Source organism: Podarcis raffonei, chromosome 8 (genome assembly GCF_027172205.1).
Source record: "Podarcis raffonei isolate rPodRaf1 chromosome 8, rPodRaf1.pri, whole genome shotgun sequence".
NCBI lineage: Eukaryota > Metazoa > Chordata > Lepidosauria > Squamata > Lacertidae > Podarcis > Podarcis raffonei.
The window spans coordinates 73,639,976-73,667,425 of record NC_070609.1 but is presented as its reverse complement, the minus strand read 5'-3'; the positions used below and the strand labels follow the sequence as shown (position 1 = coordinate 73,667,425).

The 27,450-nt window shown below is 47.7% G+C and overlaps 1 protein-coding gene across 4 annotated transcripts in view; it reads right to left on the bottom strand.

Annotated features, from left to right (window-relative positions):
- NOC2L (NOC2 like nucleolar associated transcriptional repressor) overlaps positions 1-27,450 on the bottom strand; it is a 75,764-nt gene that overhangs the window by 23,964 nt on the left and 24,350 nt on the right. For all 4 annotated transcript variants that reach the window (XM_053400826.1, XM_053400827.1, XM_053400828.1 and 1 more), the window contains exons 7-14: positions 24,213-24,291; positions 23,265-23,375; positions 22,420-22,533; positions 20,579-20,767; positions 15,074-15,213; positions 7,410-7,521; positions 1,620-1,733; positions 416-517 (exon numbers count right to left, since the gene is read on the bottom strand). In XM_053400826.1, coding sequence (XP_053256801.1) covers positions 416-517; positions 1,620-1,733; positions 7,410-7,521; positions 15,074-15,213; positions 20,579-20,767; positions 22,420-22,533; positions 23,265-23,375; positions 24,213-24,291 — 961 coding nt within the window. The remainder of the gene's footprint in view (positions 1-415; positions 518-1,619; positions 1,734-7,409; positions 7,522-15,073; positions 15,214-20,578; positions 20,768-22,419; positions 22,534-23,264; positions 23,376-24,212; positions 24,292-27,450) is intronic.

The window sequence follows — 27,450 nt, the reverse complement described above, 5'->3', positions numbered from 1 at the left end:
GAACAGTGGCAGAGCACATGCTTTGCATGCAGAAGGTCTCAGATCCAGGCCTGGCATGGAGTATCCCGTCTGAATCCTTGGGAGAGCTGCTGCCTGTCAGTGCAGACCTCACTGAGCTAGATAGACCAATGGTTTGACTCAGTATAAGGCTGCTTCCTATGTTCCTAGTGCAGAATTTGGGACTGACAGGTGAACAAATACAAAAGTGATGCAGACCAGAAACAGGGCACGTTTGCTTGCCGCTAATAACCAGACAACTTCCTGGATGAGCAAGACTTCTGTAGGTTGTCAAGTCTCTGCAGTATCATACACAGGGAACAAGCTCAGTCAGGATCCCCATTATAGAGGGGCAGGGCTAATCCAGAGAGAGAGGTGCCTTTTCACCCAAGGCTAGTTTTTTGACACCTGGACGCACCTGGAGAATAGTTGGGAGGGCGAGCTCCGGAAAACCGATTGTATAGGCCTGGCCGTGAAGATACTCCAGAATCAGGTCATATAGCTGGTCAATGAGGCCATCCTGTGTGGGAAAAAGCAGGAGAGGGGGACTTGTTAGAAAGAGAGAGGAAAAGCAAGTGCTTGTATTCTGCTTTCCTTTCACCACTGAACTCGAGACAAAGTATATGGCTTCTCCACCCAGGTGATCTCCCAGCCAGGCACTGAGTGGTAGGGAATCTGATTTGCATGCAGAAAAACCCAGTTCAAGCTCCAGCTTCAAGCCTTAGAATCTCCTGGAAAACTGTTGCCACTCAGTGTAGATAAGCGAAAGGCAGCTTTCTGTGCACCTATTTCAAGGAGCGCTGAATTCAGAACCATGAGGACTGGGAACTTAATGCTCTTTTTAAAAGGAGGACCATAGTTCAGTTGCAAAGCACTGCTCTGAGCTTCAGCCTCAAGCATCACCAGTTACCAATGATCAATCAGGTAATGGAGAGCCGCATCCGATGAGAGGAGACCGTGGCGGCGGCTGTGGTGCTAAACTACAGCTCCCATCATGTCTGTTCAATGGCTGTGCTGGTTGGGGCTGATGGGTTTTGGGAGTCTAACAACACTGGGATGGAACATCAGACGGGTGAGCCCTCCCAAGACCCTCTGCCCAGTTCAGCTCTTTTATAACAAAGGACACCTGCACCTTTCATACAGCTGGCCAAATCACAGAGTCCAGACGTTACATATATAATGACTCATATTAATTACTTCTGGTGATGCTTAATTAGACTTGGTTTTGTAATTAATTAGGTGGTGCAAACGGGCTTATGGTTGTATTCACTGCCCGCAGGGTGTCCCCCCCCCCCAATTCTAATTTTATAGTACTCAAACTGAAAATTTTACTAGAGAACTGCAGCTCAGTGGTACAGCATCTGCTTCGCATGCAGAAGGTCTCAGGTTCAATCCTTGGCACCTCCAGGCAGGGCTGGGGAAGAATCATTATCCCCCCCCCTCCACCCCCAAATCCTTCTGCTTCTAGTTATTTGAACGTTTCTTTGAAGGGAGGAGTATAAATAACCACACAAGCAAATATGGAAGATTAGGATTTCATAAATTTGGCATTTCAAAAGCTGCTACTCCGAAAAGCCAGAGGCTGGACCACGCCATCTCTGCCCCCAAAGCCCGCCCCTTACCCGGAAAGCCTTCTCCTGAAGATTGGCATTGGAGAGCTTCAAGATAACAGAGAAGTTGATGGGTTTTGAACTCATGCGCCCCGGTTTCTTGTTGAAGTCTACCTGCTGGAAAACCTATGAGATAAAAAGACACAATCTAGTATTTACTATTTGCTCAGGAAGGAATTTGGTGTCATGCTATTATAATCGTTCTGATGGCACAATGATTTCTACTTGTCAGGTAGAACAATTCTCCTCTCCCACCTCCACCCCCTTTGCTGTCCTGGGACTCTCCTGAACCTCCAGAGGGGATTTGGGAGATATTGGGGGGGGGGGGAATGCCAGGGGGGGTGAGAAAGGCCCAATGCATTAGCAAGAATCTTCCCCTAGCAAACCGGGTTAACTGAACCCACCATTCAAAGCTGTTGGTGTACATGCCATTTTACAGAGTGTCAAAGTTCCTGTGGGTACAATTTTCACCCCTCACCCAACTTCCTGAAAGCTCCCCTGCTACCACCTAGGGGTGACCCAGAAGCTGCATTCACACATCACAGGAAGCCGAGAACTCCGGCTCTGGGGCGAGTGAGTAAACATTGCAGTTTAGTGCAATGCCTGAACCTGGCTCGCCAGCCAGACTTAAGGCAAGGTTTTGCTTCTGGGTTATACTTCCGGGGTCGTTAAAGAGAAAAAGCAAAGAATCACGCTGCACAAGCAGAATGGCCAACTAAGTCAAAGCTCTCGGCTACGAGATGAAGCAGGGTCAATGCTCTGTAATTTTCACTGACCTTCTCAGCGACCCTGTGAGGCTGGGAAGTGACAGAGAAAACAGGTGCCCTTCTCCCAAAGCCACCCCGGTGAGGTCTATGGCAGAGAAAGGATCTGAAGAAATACTTTAGATGCGATGAAAGGCTTGCTGTGGTTAGAGCACCATCTCTAGGTAGGGCTGGGGAATGTCCCCTGCCTGAAACCCCCTGCAGAATTGTTGGCAGTCAGTGCAATGAACCCTGTGCTAGATGGGCCAGTGGTCTGACTCTGTATAAGGCAGCTTTCCTATATTATTCCCTTCCCCTAAACCCAGCCATTTCAAACAAATGAATCAAACCCCAAACAACACAGATAGTGCTGTATCATAAACTCCTTTTCAAGCCTCCCTTAAATTTCAGAAGCAGTTTGATACCTAGCACTCTGTGTGTGTGTGTGTGTGTGTGTGTGTGTGTGTGAACAAACAAAAGCCCAAATCTGCCCCCACCCCCCGCCAGAGCTCAATAAGCTAAACTGCAGAGGGTATGCAGAACACCTGGTGGAACAATATTCCACCACCCCTCCATCTTCCAGAATCACTATTCATTCCCTTTTCCATGTCCTAGGCCTCTCTTTCTCTCCCACCCCCCACCCTTGGAGTCCAAGCAATGGGGCCCTCACACATCCGTCAGCGACCCACCATTTAAAGAGTCAGCTGAGTGCATTTACGTCTCTCCTCTTGTGACTCTCTGAGCTTATCAGTTAACCTTCCTTATTCCTACACCCACCCACCCCCCAAAAAACACACCCAAGGAGTGCGGAGGGGGAAAGAGATAGATTTTAGATTGTCAGAGCAGCCTTGCCCCCTATGGGGAGGTGGGAGGAGCAGGCGAGTTAGAAGGGAGAGAGACATGGGGGAAAGTTTTCCCACTTTAATTTACCCAAACTTGCCTTCCTGTATTAAGTGTCTGAACAAGGGCTACTGCCGGTGGAACGAACTTCTTGGCAGTCTGTGTGAATTGATTCTTTAAGTATGCATTATTATTGTTTTACACTGTATTTATGTACACACAGAGAGAGTTTTTATCATTTTTAAAAAATGCAATCATTTTTTTCAATTTTAAAATATTTCTGTTTCACGTATGCTTTTATTATATAGCAAATCACTCCAGGAAGCAATCCCTAAATGGAAATAAATAAATAAAATCAGCTTCCCAAGTGCCGCCAAAGAATAAGGAATGCCCTCCAGCATCCTCTTAAACATAAGCAGAGCCGGATAATAAAATAATAGCAATCATTAGCTGTAAAGTAGAGCCGAATCTCCACCTCCTTTCAAGTAGGACTGAATCCCAGCAAGGACCCACCTTGTTTTGTTTCTTCTGATTGTAAGTTGTTCTAAACAGTTTTTAATACTGTAATTTAAAGTCGTCAATCCCTGCTGGGACCTTAGAGCGAAAGTCAGGGGGTAAATAATTGACAGCAGCAGCTTTGAGCAGAGTCCTATCCTAATAATAGCAATAATAATAAACTTTAAAGTAGAGCCAAATTCTAGGATTCTATGAAATCCTCTGAAAAAGAAGAAGAATAAACAGTAGGACCCCCTTCCCTGGGCCTTGCCCCCTGCCCTATAACACTGAGACCCTTCCAGAGGCCCACTCAACCTCTCCTGAAACATGTCTCACCCCTCAAGAGAGGGAGAGCGAAGGGAGAAGCCGCCAGTCGGGGGGGGGGGCGGGGGAGAAGCAGGGCAGGTGCTCTTCGCACCAGAGCAGCCAAGGCGGCTGTCAAGGCCCATCACTGACACGACTCTTATCTCCGGTGGCAGGAGCCAGGGGAATTCCAGCACCTGGAGGGGCGGCAGGAGACGTGCAGGCTGTCAGCGGCGGGTGGTGACAAGGGCACGGGGGAAAGCAGAAGGGGGGGGGCGCACGGTTAGAGAAAAGAGGAGCCGCAGAAGGCCCCTTTCCCTGCTGTTACTTTAGGATGAGAGCAGCAGGGAGGGAAGAGTAATTGCATCCTTTGTCACGGAAAGCACACGCCGGGATTCCGGAGAAATTCATTTCAACGGTGGAAATAAGGTGACCTCAGAAGATGGGGCTGGATCTTATGACCATACTAGGCCTGTCTAAGTAAAAAGGTATGGTCACACACACACACATCCTGCCCCTGGACAATGTAAGTCCTTGCATGGAGAAAACTAGCACTTCAGGGTTCTGCAGTGGCGATCTCTTTGGCATGCCATTTTCGACATGTAGCAAGTTTTGTTTCTGAAAGGGAGGGGGGAATCAAATACATGAACAGTAACATAGGAAGCTGCCTTATACCAAGTCCATCTAGCTCAGTATCGTCTGTGCTGACTGGCAGCCACTCTCCAGTGTTTTAGGCCGAGGCCTCTCTCAGCCCTACTTGAGAGTCAGCCTGGGATCATCATTTGCATGTAGAACATATGCTCTGAACTCAGGACCTCGCCTACGACACAGGTGCTTAACTTCTGGGGAAGTGGGGGATGCTGGCTCATCTTCAGTGGCCTAGTCGCTCCCCACTCCCCGACCTGCGAATCCTAGACAAGAACAGCTCACAGGCTGCTGTGGGGACAACAGCTCAGAGGCCTAAACTACCTCACATTGCTGTTGTCAGGACAGCATGATCCTACTCAGAGTAGACCCACTGGAATAAATGGATGTGACTAATCCTGGTCCATTGATTTCAATAGGTCTGCTCCTGAACAAAACTAAGATGGATTAGTGTGTGTGTGTGTGTGTGTGTGTGTGTGAGAGACAGCTGTCAACGTTTCCCTTTTTTTAAGGGAAGCTCCCTTATTCCGAATAGGATTCCTCACAAGAAAAGGGAAAAGTTGACAGCTATGGTGTGTATGTGTTTATCTCTCTCTCTCTCTCTCTCTCTCTCTCTCTATCTATCTATCTATCTATCTATCTCACAAAAATACTGGAACCAGAAGATCGAAAGGAAGTTCCGCATTTTGAGAAGCTTATCCCCACACAAACACTTCCTTCTTATAAAGGGGCTGCTTGTCTTCGGCAAAGAGTCATGAACCAAGATCTTCCCAATGCAGGCGCTCAGCCCGTGTGCTCCATCCCCACCCGCCGTGGGCGAGCTGCCTGTTGCATGAGCCCAGCGCCATCGGATGTGGTCGCTGGCGGAAGCCAGGAGGAAAAGCACGCTGAGACCACGGGGGCGGCTGGGCTGATATATGTGGCTTGCCACGAGGGAGGAGGCGTCGCCGCTGGGACCCTGTTATCTACCGGAGGTTGAGGGCTGGGAGCTCAGCAGCGCAAGCGGGGAGCGAGGAGGAGGAAGGAAACAGATGCACAGAGGGGAACAGCCAAGAAGCCGCAAGGGGTCCGGGAGAGAGAGAGAGAGAGGGAGAGGAAGAGTGCAGGGGGGAGGCCTTCGCTGGCCGCTGCAGGCGGAAAGGATGTGGTTAACAAACGGACGTTTGCAACGACATAAAAAAATAACCACAGGAGGGTTCTCGCTTCCCAGCAAACCACGGTGGCTTGGCTAATTCCCAGGCAACGGCCTCTCCCCAAACCACCACCCCTCCCCGCCCCAAACTTCGCACCGTCTGCCATTTCTCCTTTTCCTTCCCACCCTCCCCTTTCAAAGAGCACAAATAGCCAGATGCGGGGGGGGGGGGAGAGCAAAGCAGGACAGTGTGTGGAGGGGGCCCCATAATGAATGCAAGCAACAGATCCTGCACAGAGGCTGCTACACAGCTGAGTCACGCTGTAGGATTTGCTCCCAAGTCCGCATTCGCAACCCATGTTTAAATCACTGTGATACCACTTGTGACAGTTGTAGCGTCTTCCCACCCCCCCAAATAATTCTGGGAACTGCAGCTTGTTAAGGGTGCAGAGAGTTGCTGGAAGAATCTCTACTCCCCTCACACACACTGTGCAGTTTTAGCAACCAATTCACAGGGAATTCTGGGAACTATAGTTCTATGGGAGGAATTGGGGGGAGGTCTCCTAAGTACTCGCAGCACCTTTTAATGTTCTACAACTCCCACAGTTCTTCGGGGGAAGCATTGGCTGCTTAAAATGGTATCACAGCACTTTTTATATATGGTGTAAATGTGGCCCCACACAATGCAGTTCTCAAGAGGCAGCTTGCAGCTCAAATTTGGGGAAAGGGGCAGATTCCTAGGGGATGCACAAAATTTGTCCCAAATGTGGGGGGCAGCATAGCAGCCGCCTTCAGCACAACCCCTTGGGTCCGGTTACAAAGTCCAACTAACTGAAATAACTGCAAAGCAAAACTTAAAAGAGGGAGCCATTCTGGACCTGTAAGAATCGACATTACAGCTAAACCTTTATCAGGCCAACAACATTTCAAAACAGTGTGCAAGCTTTGGAGTCCTCCAGAGTTCTTCATTGCCAGGCCAGATGGCTGCTGCTTTGGTACCAAGCCAAGTTTAAGCTTTTGCTGTTAACATAGAAAACCCTAAACAATTCTGTTCTATACATTTAAAGCTGTATCATACCACTTTGAACAGTCACAGCGTCCTCCCAAAGGGTTCTGGGGACTGTGATTTGTTAAGAGTGCTGAGAGTTGCTAGGAGACTCCTATTCCCCTGGCAGAGCTTCAATTCCCTGAGTGGTTTTCTCAGTCAGTCCCTCTCTTCCCAGGGAATTGCAGCTCTGTGAGAGGAACGGGGTCTCCCAACAACTCTCAGCACCTTCTTTAAAAGATTACAGTTCCCATGATCCATTGGGGGAAGACATAATGGTTTAAAGATTACAGTTCCCATGATCCTTTGGGGGAAGACATAATGGTTTAAAGATTACAGTTCCCATGATCCTTTGGGGGAAGCCATGATGGTTTAAAGCGGTGCGATGCCGATTTAAGTGGATATTGCAGGCGGAGCCCAACTTGGGAGCAGTTTGTCCGAAAGACCAGCCTGCGCACTGAAATCCACGGAGGACGCTGTCTTGGTAGCAGAGCCGCTGGTGGTCCACCCTGTGCCCACCTGGAAGAGGTCCTGAACACACAGGAAGCTGCTTTATATTTTATTACTGCGCCATGCACGCTGGTGAAAAGAGCACTCACCTCCAAGATAAAGGGCAAGACAGGAATGAATGTCCGAGTGCTCTCCGACAGCAGGGTCAGGGCCCGGGCGCAGTGCATGCGCAGGGGGTAGAAGCGAGCTGTGGGCACCAGCCTTGCAGGGAGAGAAAGAGGAGAATGGTCATCAGCCACAGAATCAAAACTCTCAATCCTGCTATAGAGGTTTCTGCCATGAGAGCCAACCCTGAGAACTGATTTGTTGGCAGAACAGCTGCACATGTATTTCTACAGGCCTTCTAATGCACACTTTGTCCACCAGCAGCAGCAGGACAAGGCAAAGGAACAGCAACAATGGATGAACATATGAAAAATGCAGTTTTGCATTTTCTTCGGTTTGATTTGAGCCAGGGATGAACACTAAGGAGTTGAAAGCATGGCTTGAAAGTCCACGAGACAGAAACTAAGCTAATAAGGCCTCAGCCACTGATTTTTATTTCTTTACAGCAAGGGTGGGTAGAGAGCCTTTAGCTCTCCAGAAGTTGTCGGGACTCCCCAGATCCCATCAACCCCAGGCAATATGGCCAACAGTCAGGGATGATGGGAGATGGGGTCCAACAGCATTAGGAGGACCAGAAGTTCCCCACATCTGGACTAGAGGCTTCTGGGAATGGAAAGTACTGCTCAGAAAGGTGGCTCCCTGTTACGTCTCTGCATGAGTTTCTGCCCTGGATTTTATTAAACTGGAAATGCAACATTTCCTTTTTATTATTATGACATATATATATAGCAGTTACGTATATAAAAACAGCTGAAATTACTGCATATATAAAAGTAGTGCTTAAAAAACCATTATAAATATTAAAACTGATTAAAAACTACACCAGCCTATAAAGTAAAATCCATGCAAGTCCAGATTTCAAAAAAGTTTTTAGAAGATGGGTTGAAATACAAATGTCCATAGCAGGCATCAGAAAAGGCAACAGAGAAGGTGCCTCCCTGTAGTCTCTCTGCACGAGTGGCTGATCTGAAGACTTCTCCAAACAGGATGATGGAACCTGTGACTCTCCAAGCATTACTGGACTTCAACTCCCATCAACCCCAACTAGCATGGTCAATGGCCAGGGATGATGGGAACTGGGAGCCTAGCAACATCTGGAATGTCAAGAGCAGGCATAGGCAAACTCGGCCCTCCAGATATTTTGGGACTACAACTCCCATCATCCCTGACCACTGGTCCTGTTAGCTAGGGATGATGGGAGTTGTAGTCCCAAAACATCTGGAGGGCTGAGTTTGCCTATGCCTGGTCAAGAGTTCCCCCATTCCTGGCACAATCAGGGACAGAGTTCAAGGGTCGCCATCCCAGAACAACTGCTCCGCTTAAAGAAACGTAGAGATCTACAGGAACTCACACCTTTCTTCCTGCTTCTACACCCTCTGCAAGTCCTTCCCACTTTTCAAAGTCATTCCCCGATCACAGCTCTTGTTCTGAGAAGCAAATCACATCACACTGCTCCCCACTCCCACCCCCACAAAACGGCAACGGCGACTGCTGAGATTGTAAAAACCAACGGGGGCGAGAAACTGCATCAGCCGCACCATATAAATCACACACCACCCCTTCACCCTCACCCCCACCCACCCACCCGCCAAATAGTGAAATAATTATCACTGGATCCATTATGGAAATAAATCTACTTTCCCGCCCCCCGAGACCTGGCAACCGGCGAAAGCGATGACGAAAACCTTCTACAGGAATTAATTGATTGGGGGATAAACCTGTTAAAAGGTATAGATTTACTGTAAACCAAGGCCATTAATTTCAGAGAGCGAGGCAAGGCGACAGCCGGCTTAAAAACTTCCCAGCGGCAAGGGACAGGCCTGGAATGAAGTATGTGCCAGGAGAGTTTGTCGCCGGACCAGCTGACCGGTGAGCCGCGAGACAGGAAAAGGCTGTAGTACGAGATAGGTGGTTGCCTGAGGAACACAGAAGCTGCCTTCTATCGACTTGGACGACTAGCTCAGTATTGTCCACACTGACTGGCAGCTGCTCTTCAGGGTTTCCGGCCTGGAATTTTTTGTAGCCCAATCTAGAGATGAAGGGGATTGAACCTGGAACCTTCTGCTTACAAGGCAGATGCTCTTCCACTGAGCTACAGTCCTTCTTTTAATACATGGGAAGCTGTCTTCTACTCAAACCATTGATCCATCTAGCCCAGTGCTTTCCAAACTTGGGTCTCCAGCTGTTGTTGGACTACAACTCACATCATCCCTAGCTAGAAGACCAGTGGTCAGGGATGATGAGAATTGTAATCCAAAAGCAGCTGGAGACCCAAGTTTGGGAAACACTGGGCTAGCCTAGTGTTACTCACAGAGACAGTGTGGCATAGTGGTTAAGAGTGTTGGACTAGGACATGGGTAGGCAAACTAAGTTCCGGGGGCCGGATCCAGCCCAATCGCCTTCTAAATCCAGCCCGCGGATGGTCCGGGAATCAGCGTGTTTTTACATGAGTAGAATGTGTCCTTTTATTTAAAATGCATCTCTGGGTTATTTGTGGGGCCTGCCTGGTGTTTTTACATGAGTAGAACATGTGCTTTTATTTAAAATGCATCTCTGGGTTATTTGTGGGGCCTGCCTGGTGTTTTTACATGAGTAGAACGCGTGCTTTTATTTAAAATGCATCTCTGGGTTATTTGTGGGGCCTGCCTGGTGTTTTTACATGGATAGAATGCGTGCTTTTATTTAAAATGCATCTCTGGGTTGTTTGTGGGGCATAGGAATTCGTTCATTTTCCCCCCTTCAAAATATAGTCTGGCCCCCAACAAGGTCTGAGGGACAGTGGACCGCCCCCATGCTGAAAAAGTTTGCTGACCCCTGAGCTAGGACCTGGGAGACCAGGGTTCGATTCCCCGCTCAGTCCTGAAGCTCAGTGGCTGGCCTTGGGCCAGTCACAATCTCTCAGCTGAACCTACCTCACAGGGTTGCTGTGAGGGAGAGAACCTTGTACACCACTTTCGAGCTCTTTGAGAAAAAAGTGGGCTAAAAATGCAAATAAATAAATAAATAAATGTCTAGGTAGGGATGGCAATGGCTGCTGTCTAAAACTCTGGAGAGCCTGTCCATGTTGACAGCACTGAGCTAGCTAGACCAGTGGTCTGGCAGAGTATAAAGGGAGCTTCCTGTGTTCCTGGTTGGCAAATGATACACCTTCTATATACACAGAACCCGCAAAGCATAAATGTTTATCTGCTGCCAGCCAGTGTAGGAAACAGTAAGCTCCCTACATCACTCTCAACCAAGAAAATTACCAAGAGGAGCAGTAGCTGCAGTTATATTTGTGGGGCAAAAGCTTATTAAAACATCAGCTGGTGGCTTTGGGCCACTCGCGGCTTCTCAGCCTAAATCTACCTCACAGGGTTGTTGTGAGTGGGGGAGGTTTATGCCACCTTGAGCTCTTTGTAGAAAATATTAACTGTGGCAGCACCAGAGCTAGGCAAGTGTGCCCACTTCCACACAAACGCCTGTATACATATAGCATACAGTACAAGTGGGCAACTTTGGGCAAAGTATTTGCAGCAAGAGGCACCTCAGAAATAATTACATTTTAAAAGAAAAAAACATGGCATTATAACAGAACATTTGAAGAGAAAAGAAGAAGGGTGGTTCTGGGTATATGTGATTAACTTGGAGAGACAACCCCCACCCTGGCCGCCCTTATATTCTTCTCAGTCCTAACTCCACACACACACACACACACACACACACACACACACTTGTTCTTGGCAAAGCATTGTTTTTTTAACACAGCGACAGCCAAAATCCATTCTGGCAGCCGCACACAGCACTCTTGAACCCCCAGGCCCACATTCCTGCCCCACAACTCTTCCCTCAAATCTCTGTCAAACCGCAGGAAACGAAGGCCGACGAGCCCCCCCCCCCCACATGAGCCAGAGGGTGGGGGGCCTTCGGAGGCAGCGGGCGAAAGGAGTCAATTCCAGCTTCTGTCGGCAACCCCTGTGCTGCCTAGTTATCTTGTTTAAGCACATTTAAAATTCTGCCCTGGTTCCTGCCTGAAGCAAGAGAGCTCCCGCGGACGGCATTAGCTTCCACTCTCGTTTCTTCCGCGGCTCCGTTTCTCGAGGGCGAAGCGCCACCTTCTGGGCAAAAAAAGTAACCAGCACGGTGCGCTTCTCAACCCCCCCCCCCCGATGTTTAAAATTAAAACAAGCCAGAAGTGTTCCTTCTAAAATCTGTTGCCATTTTCTTTTCTTTTCCACCCCTCTCCTCACATTTAAAGTCAACAACTTGTGAAAAGCCACTATGGTGTAGAGGGGGGTAGGGATTGAAAGGCATTAAGAAATCGATCTTTATCATATACAGTACAGTGGGACCTGGGAAGTCGAACGGAATCCGTTCCAGAAGTCCATTTGATTTCCAAAACGTTTGGAAACTAAGGCGCAGCTTCTGATTAGCTGCAGGAAGGTCCTGCAGCCAATCGGAAGCTGCGTCAGACATTTGGGTTCCAAAGAACATTTGCAAACCGGAACACTCACTTCCGTGTCTGCAGCAGTTGGGAGCTAAAACGTTCGAGTCACAAGGCATTTGTCAACCAAGGTACGACACTATTGTTTTTTCATGGTCAATGGCCAGGACCGATGGGCAGTTCAAAAACGTAGGGTCAAAGGTTACCCTCATGTGTGACAGGTGATAAACCAAATTTCCAGAATTGCACTGGAAGGCTGGTTTTTTTTTAGCTGAAAACTCATGGTGCTTTTTAGCATTTTGCAGGAGCTATATCTGAAAACTATTCGATTTCTTGGTGCCATTTTGAGGCTCGGCAGATGGCTGCAGGTTCAGCACTTTGTATTTTCCAGGTAGGGCTGAGAGAGAACCCTGCTTGAATCTCTGGAGAGCTGCTGCCTTCATTGTAAACAATACCAAGATAGATGGACCAATGTACCGTATTTTTCACCCTATAGGACGCACTTTTCCCCCTCCAAAAATGAAGGGGAAATGTGTGTGCATCCTATGGGGAGAATGCAGGCTTTCGCTGAAGCCTGGAGAGCGAGAGGGGTTGGGGGCTACTTTGCGCCGGCCTCCCAAGGGTTGCGCAGAGCTGCCTGCATTCCGAAGCCTGGGGCACGCTGAAGAGCGAGCCGGGGCTTCGCGCAGCTCTCCGCAAGCCTGGGGAGACCGGCGCGACTTCCCGCCAGGCTCCCTAGGCTTGCGGAAAGCAGGCTGTTCTGGGGGCTGGGGTTGGGGGAAGCTCGGGCTTCCCCCGCGCCAGCCCCGCACCTGGGGGGGGGATATTTTTTTTTATTTCCCACACACACACAAAACTAGGTGCGCCCTATGGGGTGAAAAATACGGTATATTGAGATGGGCTCAATATAAGGCAGCTTCCTCTGTTCGTATGTTTTAAGGGAAAAGCTTGATGAGTCAAAGCATTGGTCCACTTGGTGTACTGCATTGGTGTACTGTCTACACTGACTGGCAGTGGCTCTCCCCAGGGATTCAGACAGGGTTCTCTCTCAATTCCACCTGGAGATGCCAGAGACTGAAGCTGGGGTCTTCTGCATGCAAGACAAATGCTCTGACTGACTGAGGTACAGCCCTTTTAAACATTCATAAGAGACCAGTTTGAATTTTTAAAAAGTTTGTACAAATGCAAACAATTGATCTGCACGGGTTACTCTAGATGCAGAATATGGATGGAACAAGGACCTCTTCATGCTCCATCCATATTCTGCATCTAGAATAAACAGCATACCTGATTTCTAACGCTTGTGCGAACTTTTAAAAATTCAAGCTGCTCTCTCTAGATACAAATACCCTCCATTTTCAAAGCTTTTAGGGCCTGTTTAAAAAAACAACAACTTTTGCACACCATCCCAAGAGCCGTCCTCTTATGTGACAGTCACCAGCAAAATTCCGCTCCTCTCCTCCCAGGGACCTGCTGAGCTCACCTTTCCGGGAGGCCTCAGAGGCAGCTGATTTATCTGCTTAGACAGGTGGAAAACTGCCTCAGCTCGTCCGCAGGACAATTAAAAGCCCCGCTTAAGTGACGGAAAGACATCTTGGGGGGTGAGGGAAAGAGAGAGATTGAAGGGGGGAGGGAGGTGAGCTCTGGAAATCGTTTAAACCTGTTTATCTTCATCAACACTCAGAGGAGCCTGGAAACGCAAGCAACGTAGGTGTTTGGTGTGTTTTTTTTTAAACCAACCGTGCAATCTGGACACGGCATTAACAGGATTTCTGGAGATTGCTGGAGTTTTAGAAAATTTACTGCACACCCATTAGCCTCCAAGTGTGGTCCCAAAGCTCGGAATCAGCTGGTGTGGGCCTGAGTGTGTTACGTGTGTGTTTCAAATAACAAAAACATTCAGGGTTCTTCATACAGGTATAGGTTTGCAGAAATATGTCAAGAGCATCAACAAATCTCAAGCGGCTCCTTTTCAGGGGCCATCACTCATTCTGGATACTTTGCGCTTGTGCTGGTTTATGACGTTCTAACCCAGGGAGAGCTGCCAACATGGTGCCCATGGGCACCAGTGTGCCCGCTGGTATGTCCTATAATGCCCACAAATAGCCTCAGTAAATTAACCCCTCAAAATTTCAGCAAGGGCTCAGCCTCTCCAACACTGAACATGCCCCCTTAAACATGCCCACATTTCACCGGGTGCCAGGATCGGACGCCTGCCCTCTTTTTCGTTCCCTCTCACAGAGCAAGAATTCCAGGGAAAATGGATTGTTAAACCCACTCTGGAAATTGTATCCCTGGGAGGGGAATAGGGGGTCTCCTAACGACTCTGGGCACCCTTAACAAACTACACTTCTCAGGATTTTTTTGAGGAAACCGTGACTCTTGAAAGTGGCATGATACTGCTTTAAATTCATAGTGCGGATGTGGCCTCAGTGAGTGGCTGATGTAGATTTCTCCCCCTCCCATAGGGCAGCTGTGCGGGATTGGGATTGCCCACCCTATTTTTGCTGGTCCTGTCTCCTCCTCCCCCCCCTTCTTTCAACGTGGTGGCCATTTTGCAACATGCCACCCACCTCCCAGCAGACATTTTGAGACTGGCACCTACGTCACTTTCTCAAAACTCCAAATGAAGCCCAGAAGGCAGACCAATTTCCATGAACAGGTAAACCAGGAGATGCCATTGCCTTGGGAGTTGGAAGAGGAGGGAGCCCAGCTGAGACAGAGACTAGAGTGCCAGCGGCAGATGAGTTGACCAGTTCCTGGTTCTCAGCTAATTGACCCAGATAGAGGAGCCTGGGTCCGAGGGCCCATTGAAGCAGATGCCATGACCACCACAGGTGCTGTTCCTGAATCCAAGGGACTGGGGGTCCCATCGCCATTCCTCCACCCGCTTTTCCTAAATTAATATATTTTGAGAGTGGACTTGTATGTTTTGAAAGCCATAAAGCATAGCACTAAGAGTGTCAGACTAGGACCTGAGAGACCAGGATTTAATTTCCCCATTAGACCAGAAAGCTCACTGGGTGCGACTCACAGCCTGACCTACCTCACAAGGTTGCTGTGAGAATAAAGTGGAAACAGGGGACAGGATAAAACAGAAGACATAAGAGAGAACTTTCTTCGCCAGCTTGAGCTCCTCGGAGGAAAGGTGGGATATGAACACATAGGTTTCAAAAGGCAAACAAGCGAAAGGCAAGCCTGACACAGAGGAAACAAAAGACTTACTTAATGCAGCCTATGATGACTTGGGTCAACGGGTAGATCAAAGGCTCCATGATGTCGTTCGGGTGGATGGTGCTCAGGACCCGACACCAGAAGTACAGGCAATGGACATACTGCCAGTTGTAAACAGACTGGTAGTTTTCCTGAAGGGTGAGGAAAGAGAGATCTTCTAACAGAGGGCACTGAAGAAACATACCGTATTTTTCGCTCTATAACACGCACCCGACCATAACACGCACGTAGTTTTTAGAGGAGGAAAATCCATAGGCATGCCACCCATAGGCATTCCCTCCATAACATGCACAGACATTTCCCCTTACTTTTTAGGAGGAAAAAGTGAGTGTTATGGTGCAAAAAATACGGTAATTTATACAATTTGAAGGGGGGGGGAGAGGATCTTATTCATATTATTTATTTATTTACCATTTAGCTGCATTTACAAATCACATTCCTATAAAAACATATTGAATTCGTTGGATGATAGAAATATATATACAATAGATATAGAGGCAACTCCCGGTTGACATGAACCCAACTGCACGGCACCGAACCTGGAAGTGACCATAACGTCACTAAAACAGCAGAATGCGGGAGGGGCAAAATAGTTTTTGCAGGCCCCAATGTAACAATTTCAAATGCAATGCAGAATCAATGCAAATATGAATTGCATGTCCTGCTTTCTGACCATCAGGCTCTCAAAGCTGTTTACAAAGTTTAAAAAGCACAACTGTCACTTCTTATCATTTCTTGCTCCCAATACCTTATTCAGTGTTTCCCAAACTTGGGTCTCCAGCTGTTCTTAGACTACAACTTGAGGTATCCCTGACCACTGGTCCTGCTAGCTAGGGATGATGGGAGTTGTAGTCCAACATCAGCTGAAGTTTGAGAAACACTGCCTTAAGTCAATGATCTGATGGGAGCTGGGAGTCCAACGACATCTGGAGGGCCACAGTTTCCACTTCCCCATTTTAATGAGAGCCAGAGCAGGCACTCATGCAGAGACACAGCATGGAACCTCCTTCCTGAATGGTGCTCCTAGCTCCTAGATAGGGAACCTGTGGCCCTCCAGATGTCACTGAATTATAACATAATCCCTGTCTACTGGACAGCCTCACATCTGCCTTAGGCCTGACTATGGAGCCTGGCACCCATTGCCATTTTTGTGACTGATTAAAGAAGCACCACTCGAAGAAAAAAATTAAAAATCCTAGGCATTTTTAAACTCTGCCTGAACCATCTCACCTTTTCTGCCACTTGGGGGTGCTGGTTCCTCCACCGATAACTTTTTCTTTTTTTAAATTGACCAGATTGGAGAGGAATCCCCTAAACATATTTTAAAGCAGCCTATGCCTCTCACATTGCCACACTTCCCAGAGTGATTTAACAGTCAATCCCTCTTCCCAGGGAACTCAGGGAATTGTAGTTCTGTGAGGGGTAACAGAAGTCTCCTCAAAACTCTCAGCATCGTTAAACTACAGGCCCCAAAATTCTTTGGGGAAGCCATGGCTCTTTAACAACAACAATCTTTATTACGGTCCAGAGACCCAACAAATCGTTACAAAGCAATACACAATGCATACAGCCTACCTCCAGGTTAAACAAGCATTTTGTTCAGAATATAGGGATCATTGGTTCTTGCAACCACCGATAAAAACTTTGCCACTGCTAATGTTCTAGCATTTGTCCGGTCTTCCAATAGGAACCTGACATAGTGAGCCTCTGATTTTCCCGGGAAAGGTACCAGCAAGGGTAGTATCAGTTCAGCCCTGGCTTGCTCATATTTTGCACAGAGCAACAAAATATGTTTTATGGAATCGATGTCTTGAGCACATGAGCAAAGTCTGTCCTGGTAGGGAACTCCTCTCAACCTGCCATCCAACACTGCAGAAGGAGGCTCTTTAAAGTGGTATAATACCGCTTTAAAGATATGGGGTTGATGGAGGCAAGATGTGACTGCAGGTTTGTGCAAGAGCTGGGGGACGGGGGGTAGGTTTTTCATTCCCATTTCTCTTTGCAAGACCTCCTTTGTTTGGTTATTCAATTGTTAGACCTCTAGAACTGGAACTGCAATGCAGGGATCACAGCAAAAGAATCCCTGAGAGACAGCCACCAAACTTCTGCTTAGAACTTTCATTGAAAGAGAGTCCACTGCCTTCCAAGGCCAGCCACCCGACTGCCAAACAGCTCCTCTGTCAGAAAGTTCATATCTTACATTCACATTCATTTAGACTCGCACACCAAAAACTTTTCTTATGTTTCTGGCATTCATAGAAAACTTTTTCTTTCCTCCCACACCTTCCCAAATTGGTCTATTTATTATCTCTTGGCAGTTTTTAATTCCTGTTGGGTTTTCACGCTTTAATACTGTTTTAAGATCTGTGTTATTGTATTCAATTTCTGCTTGTTTATCATTCAGCTGTGCTGTATTTTTTTGCTTCTTTTATTGTCAAGCAAAACGCCACCTTGAGCTCCTTTGAGGGAAGGTGGGATACAAATGTAAAAAACAAATAAGTAAATAAATATTCCACTGTTAAAATCCGTTTTAACAATGTTTACGTGATTTTCATTTTCTTGTTTTCTTACTTTAGCTGTAAATTGCTTTGTGGTTTTTGGTTTTTAAAGAGGGATATATTGACTAAACCTAAGCAAATAAAATAAAAATATAATGTGGTTGTCACCGTAAGATCGTAATATTGCAAGAAAGGCTACGAACACTCAAAATAGGCTGCACAAGCGCAAAAAAACCCCTGTTACTTTTGCATGGGGAAAAAGGCCATAGCTCATGTTCAGAGCATCCATTTTGCACGCAAAAATCCCAGGTTCCCTCTTGAATGTCATCTCTAAGTACGGCTGGGAGAGACTTCTGCCTGAGACCCTAGAGAGCCTCAGTCAGTCAGAGTAGACCAGTGTTACTCAAAGTTGGGTCTCCAGCTGTTGTTGGACTACAACTCCCATCATCCCTAGCTGGCAGGACCAGTGGTTAGGGATGATGGAAGTTGGAGACTTAACTTTGAGAAACACTGGCGTAGCCCATACTGAGGAACCAGTGATCTAACTCAGCCTAAGACAGCTCCCTACGCCTTAAGGCAGGCACCCCCAAACTCGGCCCTCCAGATGTTTTGGGACCACAACTCCCATCATCCCTAGCTAACAGGACCAGTGGTCAGGGATGAAGGGAATTCTAGTCTGAAAACATCTCAAGGGCCAAGTTTGGGGGTGCCTGTCTTAAGGGAAGGAATGCAGCTTAGTGACACGAGCACCTGCTTCTTATGCAGAAGGTCCCAGGTTCAATCCTTAGCATCTCCAGGTACGGCTGGGAGAGACTACTGCCTGATATCCTGAAACTCTGTTGCCAATTATGGAACCATAGAGTTGGAAGGGATCCCAAGGATCATCTAGTCCAACCCCCTGCAATGCAGGAATCTCAATACTGAGCTGGAAGGACCGGTGGCCCGACTCAGGATAAAGGCAGCTTCCTATGCTTCTGTCTTTCCCCATCATTTACCTATTTGCCACTTGAATTGTAAAATGGGTGCATTATCAAGATGGGCAGTAACAATAACTCGGGACCGACAGAAATTTAATCTGCGCCTCCCTCACTCTGAACTGCCTCTCCCACTGTGGAACTAACTGGATTTGGGTCCTGTCTGGCTCACGGCTGAGGGTCTGAGAAGCCAAACAGATCCAATTAAGGTCCTAGACTTTGGTTATCTCTCCTCAGCTTATCTGCCATGTCTGAGCATCTTTTGGGAAGGGGGGGGGGAGAGAGAGAAGGCTTAACATGGTAACCAACCCCTGCAAGCACCAGGGGTGTAAATCAACCCACTAATCTGTGTCGGTATTGTTTACTTTAAAACACCAATAAAGAGGGGATTAGCAATTTGCCTTGCATTAAGTCCACGTCAGACTGGATGAGACCCCAATCTGGGGATGGAAAGGGATAGGGAGGGTGGAATTACCTGCTCTCTCCCACCCTATCTTACTTTTCCTCTGGTGGCTGAGTGGCGGGAGTAGAACAGGAGACACACAGCTCTAATGGGGTCTAGGAGGACCCAGGCTGCAACAGATACAAAAATGGGGGCAAATGACAGGTTGCCAAAAAGAAAATGGGTTTTTTTGGGGGGGAGGACAAAGTGGGGAGACTCTATAATCTTCTTTGCTACTTGGTGGGGCTTTCGGTTAATGCGATGAAATGCAGATTTCATATATCAACAGAAGACACGCCAGATCAGAAGACAGCTGATAAAGCCAGGCTGTTGTTGTGAGGGATATCTTTTTTTATTCCACACCCCACCCTCAATAAAGACCAAGCGACAGATAAACAAAAAATATCAGCACCTCTCTAAGGCTGCGTACACACTGTAACTTTAAAGCACATTTGAGGCACATCCTTTTTTCTGAAAGAAATATGGGCACTGTAGTTTGTTAAGGGGAACTGCAACTCAGTAATTCCTGCTAGGTGAAACTACAGTGCCCAGAATTCCTTGAGGGTAAGAAAGTGCTTTAAAGGTATGGGGACAGTCGATAAGTGTAGACAGTCGATAAGTTATACACCAGGTGTATCTTGAGCAATGGAACTAAATGGGGAGATTCAGGACTTAGACAGGAAACAGGAAGTGCTGGGACAGGAAGTTAGGGAAAGCGACCCTCCCATGCTCTCTCTGCAGCTTGACCAGTGGACTGGTGTGTGAGTCCACACAGAACTGAACAAAGATATCTCACCTAGTGCTATGAGACAGGAAGAAAAACGTCTCCCTCTTCACTTACCATGTCACCTCTTACTTGTGTTTTCTCAAAAGCCCCAAATGCTGCAATCTTTCCTGCTGCAGAAAGTGGCTCAATTCCTGTGGCATGCCCTGAATTATGGTCAGGGGTGCCACAGGCAACACTGGCCTCTGTCTCTCTTTCCCTCCCTCCTCTGATGCCCTCTCACGTCTCTGCCTCCCAAAGGCTTGCACAGCTGTTGGTTGAAGCAGCCTTGGCTACAAACTCCCTGGGCAAATGTTGCCTCTGGGGCTGGCCAGGGGGTGCTGGTTGCCAGGAGCTGAGGCGGCCTCAGAGTAAGCAAGCAAGCAGGCGAGGGAGCTCAGCCAGCCCTTGCTGTTGGGAATGGACAGGCAAGTCCCAGGCCCCTGAGGGGCAGCCTGAAGAGGCACCTCTCTTTGAGGCAAGGGGGGCAGCTCAGAGACCAAGGACGGCATCAGCAGCTGCCCGGAGGACTCCCAAGGAGAGGGAAGAGGAGGCTGAGGGAACACTCCACAAGGGAGGAGTGAGAGGCTGCCAGCTCTGCAGGCAAGGGGCGACATAACTGGGCTCCTGAGCCCCACAGGGGTGCCGCAGAAGTTGGTCAAAAAGGCTGAAAACCTCTTTTCTGGATCATTCTGGTTGCCCTTTCCTGAACCTTTTCAAAGCTTTACGATACCCTTTTTGAGCTGAGGCGACCAGAACGGTGCACAGTATTCCAAATGCGGTCACACCAGAGATTTGGAAAGCAGCATTGTAACTTGCCTTCTTCTTCATGGCCATGGCACTGCGCAAATGGATGGCCAGCTGGCGGATGTAGACGAAGGCATGCTGGTAGGAGATGGAGGTGTCGAGGGAGTACATCTCCGTCAAAGTCCGTTGCATGAAGTTGATCATAGGGAGGACATTGGGGGAGGTGAACCTGGAGTTCTTCACGTAGGAAATATACATTTGCTATAAAGAAAAAGGTGGAGTTTGCGGGCGGAGGGGGTTGGAGGAAACCAGAACAAAGTTTATTTAATTTTAACAAAAGTATATAGGCCACTTGACTGTAATATAAAACCTCTGAGCGTCTGGCAAGAATACATTAAAGCCATTCAATAAAAGGCCTTTAAAAACAAGCATTAAAAACCATTCAAAAGATAATTCAAATCAACAGTAGTCCCTAAAAATGCATGCGCCTTAAACTTAAATGTAGAAAAAGAATTTCAAATCCAATACGGTTGCCGACTGAGATGATAAAAAAAAAAGATCCTCTACTTAGAAGGCTTCTTGGAAAATAATAGTTTTCTTTTCTTTCTTTTTTACACTGCTGGGCTTCGATAGGTACCCCGGAAGGCAGACTTGCCATGGTTTTAAAAAGCAGCAGCAAAGTATATGGAGGCCCATATCTGACTGTGGCCACTGTTTGAAGCTGCCATCAGATCTAAAGGAGGGGCAGGTGGGAGCTTTTATCCTGCTCTACTTTATAGGCCTCTGACCATCAAAAAACATTCATTCATTCATATATATCCTGTTCTAGCAGGGCTTGGTGCTAGCCAGGTAAGTGAAGGCAGTAAACAGATTAAGAAGGGCAAGTCTGAGCAGGCAAAAAGGAAGTCCAGGGCAGTGTAGGGAAGAGGAATCAAGGCAGTTCAGGACCAAGGACAGCTCCCAGTAGGCCCTGGTGACTGAGCTATGGAAAGACATTGTTTCAGCCAACGCCCTGAGTGTATGGCAGCAAGGCCTCTACAGTCATACCTTGTTTTGCGGCCGGGATCTGTTCCAGGGCCCCAGCCGCTAGCTGAAAAGGACGCAGGGCAAAGTGCGACGTCTGTGCATGCGCACAGAGCAGTTTGCGCTTCTGCATATGCATGAAGCACGATTTAGCGCTTCTGCGCATGCGCAAGCGGCAAATCTGGAAGTAACCCATTCCGGTTGCCAGAATGGACGCTAGACAAGGCGGACGTTCATGGAGGTATTACTGTACTACTGCTGGACCAACCTCCTTGTGAACTCTGAAGCTGGCTTAAAAATCTGATTCTGCAGGCACTGACTTCTACAATACAGAACGGACAGGGGTGTTATGGGGAGCGCTCATTGGAGTTTGAGGAAGGCGGGAGTGCTCTATCCTCAGGCCACGGCAGGGGCATGAAGGGGTGTGGAGCATAGGCATAGCCAGGATTAGGGTGGTGGTGGGCAGAGACTTTATATAGGGAGAGCAGAACCAGGTTACCTGTGATGCAATCGGTCAATTAGTTAAGTATTTTTATTTATTTACTTGATATTTGGGGGGGGGGTAGTTGCACCTCCCTGGCTACGCCCATGGCGTGCAGCACCATGTATTTCCTCCTCATCCATGTCTTCTTTAGGGCGGTAAGAGGGGCCAGCTACAGGGGCCATGACACCTGTGGTCCTCCAGGTATCACTGGACTACAACTCCCATCATTCCTGAGCACTAACCATGCTGTTTGGGGCTGGTGGGAATCCATGATCATCTTCAGGGCTGCAGGTTCCCCCGTCATGATCCTGAGCCTTTTGACTCACAGTAGACAATAGGGGACCAATGCCTTCCCATCAATAGTATGGCATGCATACGTTGAGGTGGCTTTTCTCCACCACCTTACCTTGAGAACTGGGTTCAAGTAGACATCTTTTTTATGCCGGCAGATTTTGTTGAGCACCAGGAAAGCCAGCACCCTGACGGTTTCCTCGCCTGTGCTCCAGAGACGGGTAGCTTGCTGGAAATAAAGAAAAGAATTAAGAAATGCACACAGAGACCAGCAGACAGGTTCCCAGTCCACTAGCTTCCACCCAATCTCAAAACACAGACCACCTCTGTTATCCATACAACCTTCTCCTGGAAGCTTAGGGTGAAGGGAGAGCAAACAACAATGAATATTAATATAAATAGGGCTGCCACATTTAGGCAATCAGTTGTAGGTGTTTATCAACTGATAATATTCTGATAACTGAGGGAATATTTTTAATCTAATTATTGACTCATTATGTTTATTTTCTTACAAAACAATAGTTGGCAAGCAGCTTCTGAGGAACACTACCATCTCCTCTCTCACACAGGAGTGAGCGCCTCTTCTAATGCTACTTTCAGAGAGTATTTCTTCCTTTTCTAAAAGAACTTAAGATCAAAGTTGCCAATGTGGTGCCCTCCAGGAGTTTCTGGACTACAACTCCCATCATCCCTGACCACTGGCCAGAATGGCTGGGGTTGTTAGTTCAACAACATCCAAAGGCTGCCTCTGAATTAAGAAATTCTGCCTGGGTTTACTTCATTCCTCCTCCCTCCCAATCACCTTTCCTTTTGTGCCGTGTCTTTTTAGATTAGAAGGCAGTGTCTTATCACTTATCGCTGACATTTGTAAGCCGCTATGGGAGTATTTATTCTGCTTTTTTGGTTGAAGAGCGGCATTAAAACTAGATAAATAAATAAAGCACCAGCTGCCGAACTCACCTTGAGCAGCATCCGAGTTTGTTTTGGAAAAGTCAAGAAATAAGGCACGATGGAGCTGACATGCTGTAGGACAGCCGCTCCCACAGAGGCTTCTGTCAAACATGAGAGGAGCTGCAGAAATGGGCAGAATGTGCGGGAAGCATTAAAACCTGGGTGAGACTCACAAGCTGCAATCTCACCAAATTGTACATCTATCTCTTAAGCTGGTCAGAGGCACACAAGTGCCCCTCCTTCCACAATGTTCAACCGAGGGACCAAGCCAAACATTGGATTCCACTAACTGCAATTGAGGACCTCCACCCACCCACCCCAAACCAAGGTTTGAGCTTCCAAGAGTAAAGCAGCCAAACCACAATTGCAGGCCTGATTTGCTTTCCCCTGGAGGCAACAACTATAGTTTATCTGTTCCAGAGCTCACTCCATCCTCTGCCCATTGGTCACAACAGACACAACTGCCCTGGGACAGAGCTCAGAGCCTGCTACCTGATGTAACTTGTGGAAGGGCATCACTCAGTGGTGGAGTATCTGCTTTGCACACAAGAGACCCCAGGTTCAATCCCCAACGTCTGCAGGTGCGGCTGGGAGAGGCTCCCTCTCTGCAACCCTGCAGAGCCGCTGCCAGCCAAGAGTCAACAAAGCATGATTGTGCAATGGGCTCAGTGTAAAGCAGCTTCCTACATCACTATCTCTTAAGGGCAGGGGCATATCGCAGCGGTACATCATCTGCCTTGAATGCAGAAGGTCCTAGGTTCAATCCCCGACGTCTCCAGCTAGGGCTGGGAATGTCCCCTGTCTGCCACCCTGGAGAGAGCTGCTATCAAACAGTGCAGACAATACTAAGCTAGATGGCATCAGTGGTCTGACGCCATACAAGGTACTGTCACAGGGATGAGGAGAGACGGATGCAGTTTTTTAAACAGAAGTCCATCAACTCCCCCCACCTTTTACCTGGATGGTACAGCCAAGGTGAGTTTTGATGTCTAAGCGAAGTTTCCCCCAAAGCGGACTGGAAGAGGGAAGGACCATCCTAAAAAACAAAAGAAATATATTGTGTGTTATTCAGGCATAGCAGCGCAAGATGAAAATTGGTGGCAGCCTTCCCGTGTGTTTATATGCGGAGGTGAGTCCATCATGGACTTGGGACACAGAAGGTGTTACTCAACTCAGAACAGACCTATTGAAATTAACGGACCTCACTTAGTGGTGTTCGTTCTACTCGAGTAAAACTTAATTAACCACCTCACAGAATTCGGTGCAGAAATCAGTATCCTGAGAACCACAACCTTCCAATCCACCCCTCCCAGAGTTTCATTTTAAAACAAGCTTCTAGCCCTCATCGCTAGAAAGGTTGACTTCAAAGTGTCTGGACAATGGCCACTGAAATTTAGCATAAAATGTGCTAAATCTGCAAAGTTTAGCTGAAGTCTTGAGAATTTGGCTTTTCTTGGCAGGAACCCTAAAAAAAAAAAATAGCAGCACAGACTATGCACACAACCGTGTAGATAAAATATGCCATCTATAGCATGCTGTCGTGGTAAACTTCAGTTGTTACCTCGATTTCACTACAGGCCTTGGAGACAGGGAGATGCCACACCTATTTTATAGTAAGGGAGCAGAGGCAGAGAGGGCGTGAATAACTTGCTCAACACCATCCAGCGAATCCATGGCTGGCCTGACATTTGAACTCAGGACCTTTTAAGTACTAGCAGAATTTAACTGCTTAGCCCAGGTTGCATCCAACTGATGTCTCCTCAGAGCCGACCCACTGTAATAATTAAATCATGCTCAACAATCTCAACTGGTCTACTCTGAGTAGAACCAACTTTGGAACTCCCTGCCTATTGACCATAGGAAGGCACCTTCACTGTACTCTTTCTGGCACCTGCTAAAACATTTTTATTTAGGCACAACCATCGGGACATGTAGAATGTTGGCAGGCATTTTGATTATGTTTTTATGTTTTAAATAGTTGTTTTCATCGATTATTCCATTGTTTCATTCTTTCTGTAAACAGCTTTTGAGGTTCAATTGCTTCTTACAATTAAGCAGTATATGAATTCGATGAAATAAAATTTTAAAATGCTCGAGTGGGAGGCCTCTTTTCATATAACCTGGTCTGACCTTGTTTAGTTCAGGACAGCTGCCAAGTATACCCAGAAGCCAAGTTCATGTGCAGAAAAGCATGCATGCAACACTAATCCCACACACCCAACCCCAAAAACCCAGCCAGATCGGATGGCAGCGCCAAAGAATGCAGGAGAATCAAATGCCCGCGGCAAGCAATAAAGGATTAATTGTACCCTCCACTAACCCAGCTGTTTGCATTCATTCCCTGCTAGAAAATCCAACCCCGACTCCCAGACAAACCTTCAGCCACCTCTCTCACTCTGAGTGCACCATGATCCTTGAGCTCTGATGACATGAGGGTTTCTTGGGTATAGCCAGAACATTTGAGAAGAGAAGTAACAGATTGCAAGGGGACGGAAAGGTGCCTGGAACAGAGCACCCAGCCACTGGCAGATGGTACAGCACCTCACGTGCCCCCAGCGCTCTGACAGCAACATAGGAAGGTGGCTTAGACAGAGCCAGACCATTTTTGGGCTACAACTCCTATCAGCATCAGCCAAAGCATACTGGCTGGAGCAAAGGACAGTTGTAGTCCAAGACAATCGAAGGGCACCAGGTTGGGCAAGGCTGCCATAAACTAACTTTCATTTCTATGAAATTCTCTCCATAATTTCTGTGCTCTCTTCTTCTCCAAGTACAGTTTTGATTACTGTTTTATGGTTGCTACAAATCCATAAAATGAGTGAACACCAATACAGTGGTACTTCAGTTTAAGAACAGCCCTGTTTACAAACAACTCAGGTTATGAACTTCCGCAAAACCAGAAGTTTACCTCAGTCTACAAACTTTACCTCAGTCTAAGAACAGAAACTGAATGGTGGAAGGGCACCAGCGGCGGGAGGCCTCATTAGGGAAAGCGTGCCTCGGTTTAAGAATGGTTTCGGTTTAAGAACGGACTTCCATAACAGATTAAGTTCGTAAACCAAGGTACGAGGAGACGATGGGAAGATTCAAGGGCAATCAAAGGAAAAAACAACACACACACATAGACAGACAGAGAGAAAGATAATATAGATGTGTTTTCAAAATGAGAGCAAGAGCATCAAGTGATACTGTCAGGGAACTGCCATTGGAGCCAGGAGTGGAGGCAAGGCTCCCAAACGATGCCGAAGAAGGGCCCAGCAGGGAGAGAGGAGACTCATCGGCCGGGGAAGGAAATCAGCGTGACACCAGGGAGAAAGGGGGGCAGAGGAGGGCTTTGGAGAGATGGCTCCAGGACTCTTCGCCAGAGACCAGCGGGGAGAGCACGGGTCCTCCGCTGGCCACGCCCACCCTGCGCAGAAGACTTCCGCGCAGGGAGGCTAGGCGGAGACTTGGCGTCAAAGAACTTTTATGCTGGAAGAAGTTCAGGAAACGCCCACTGACGGATTCTGCCAGTGACTGATACAGCCGCGGAGTCAGGGCTGTGCAGCCAGGGAAAGGTTTAACCAGGCAACCTTGCCAAGAGTGGCGGCAACTTACGCACGAGCAACCCCAATTTCCATTACAGATACAGAGGACAATCCTAGTTGTGATCCAAAAATTACCATTTGAACAGAGTGCTGGAGAAGATGCATTTGACAGCAGAAGCAGGCCAAAGAAATTGCCAAAACATAAAGTTTGTCGCCAATTATGTGGATAGCTATCCAAGTCCCTTTCTGGATGTCCCCCAATCATATTATAAAGCAGTTGTGTTCTATGCCATGACAAGAATCTGGGAAGTCAGACATCCAAAGATCTGTAGCATTCTTTAAAAAAAAACCATGGGGTGGGGGTTAAACAGAGACTTGCTGGATCAGGCCAATGGCCTATCTAGTCCAAAATCCTCACCAGCTGCTCCATGGGCTTCAAGTGACAAGAAATGAGATTCCGACTAAACATCAGGAAGAACTTTCTGACAGCAAGAGCTGTGCGACAGTGGAACGGTCTCCCCTGGGAGGTTGTGGACTTTCCCTTCCTTGGAGGCTTTTAAGCAGAGGTTGGATGGCCATCTGTCATGGATGCTTCAGCTGAGATTCCTGCATTGCAGGGGGTTGGAATAGATGAGCCTTGGGGTCCCTTCCAATGCTAAAATTCTATG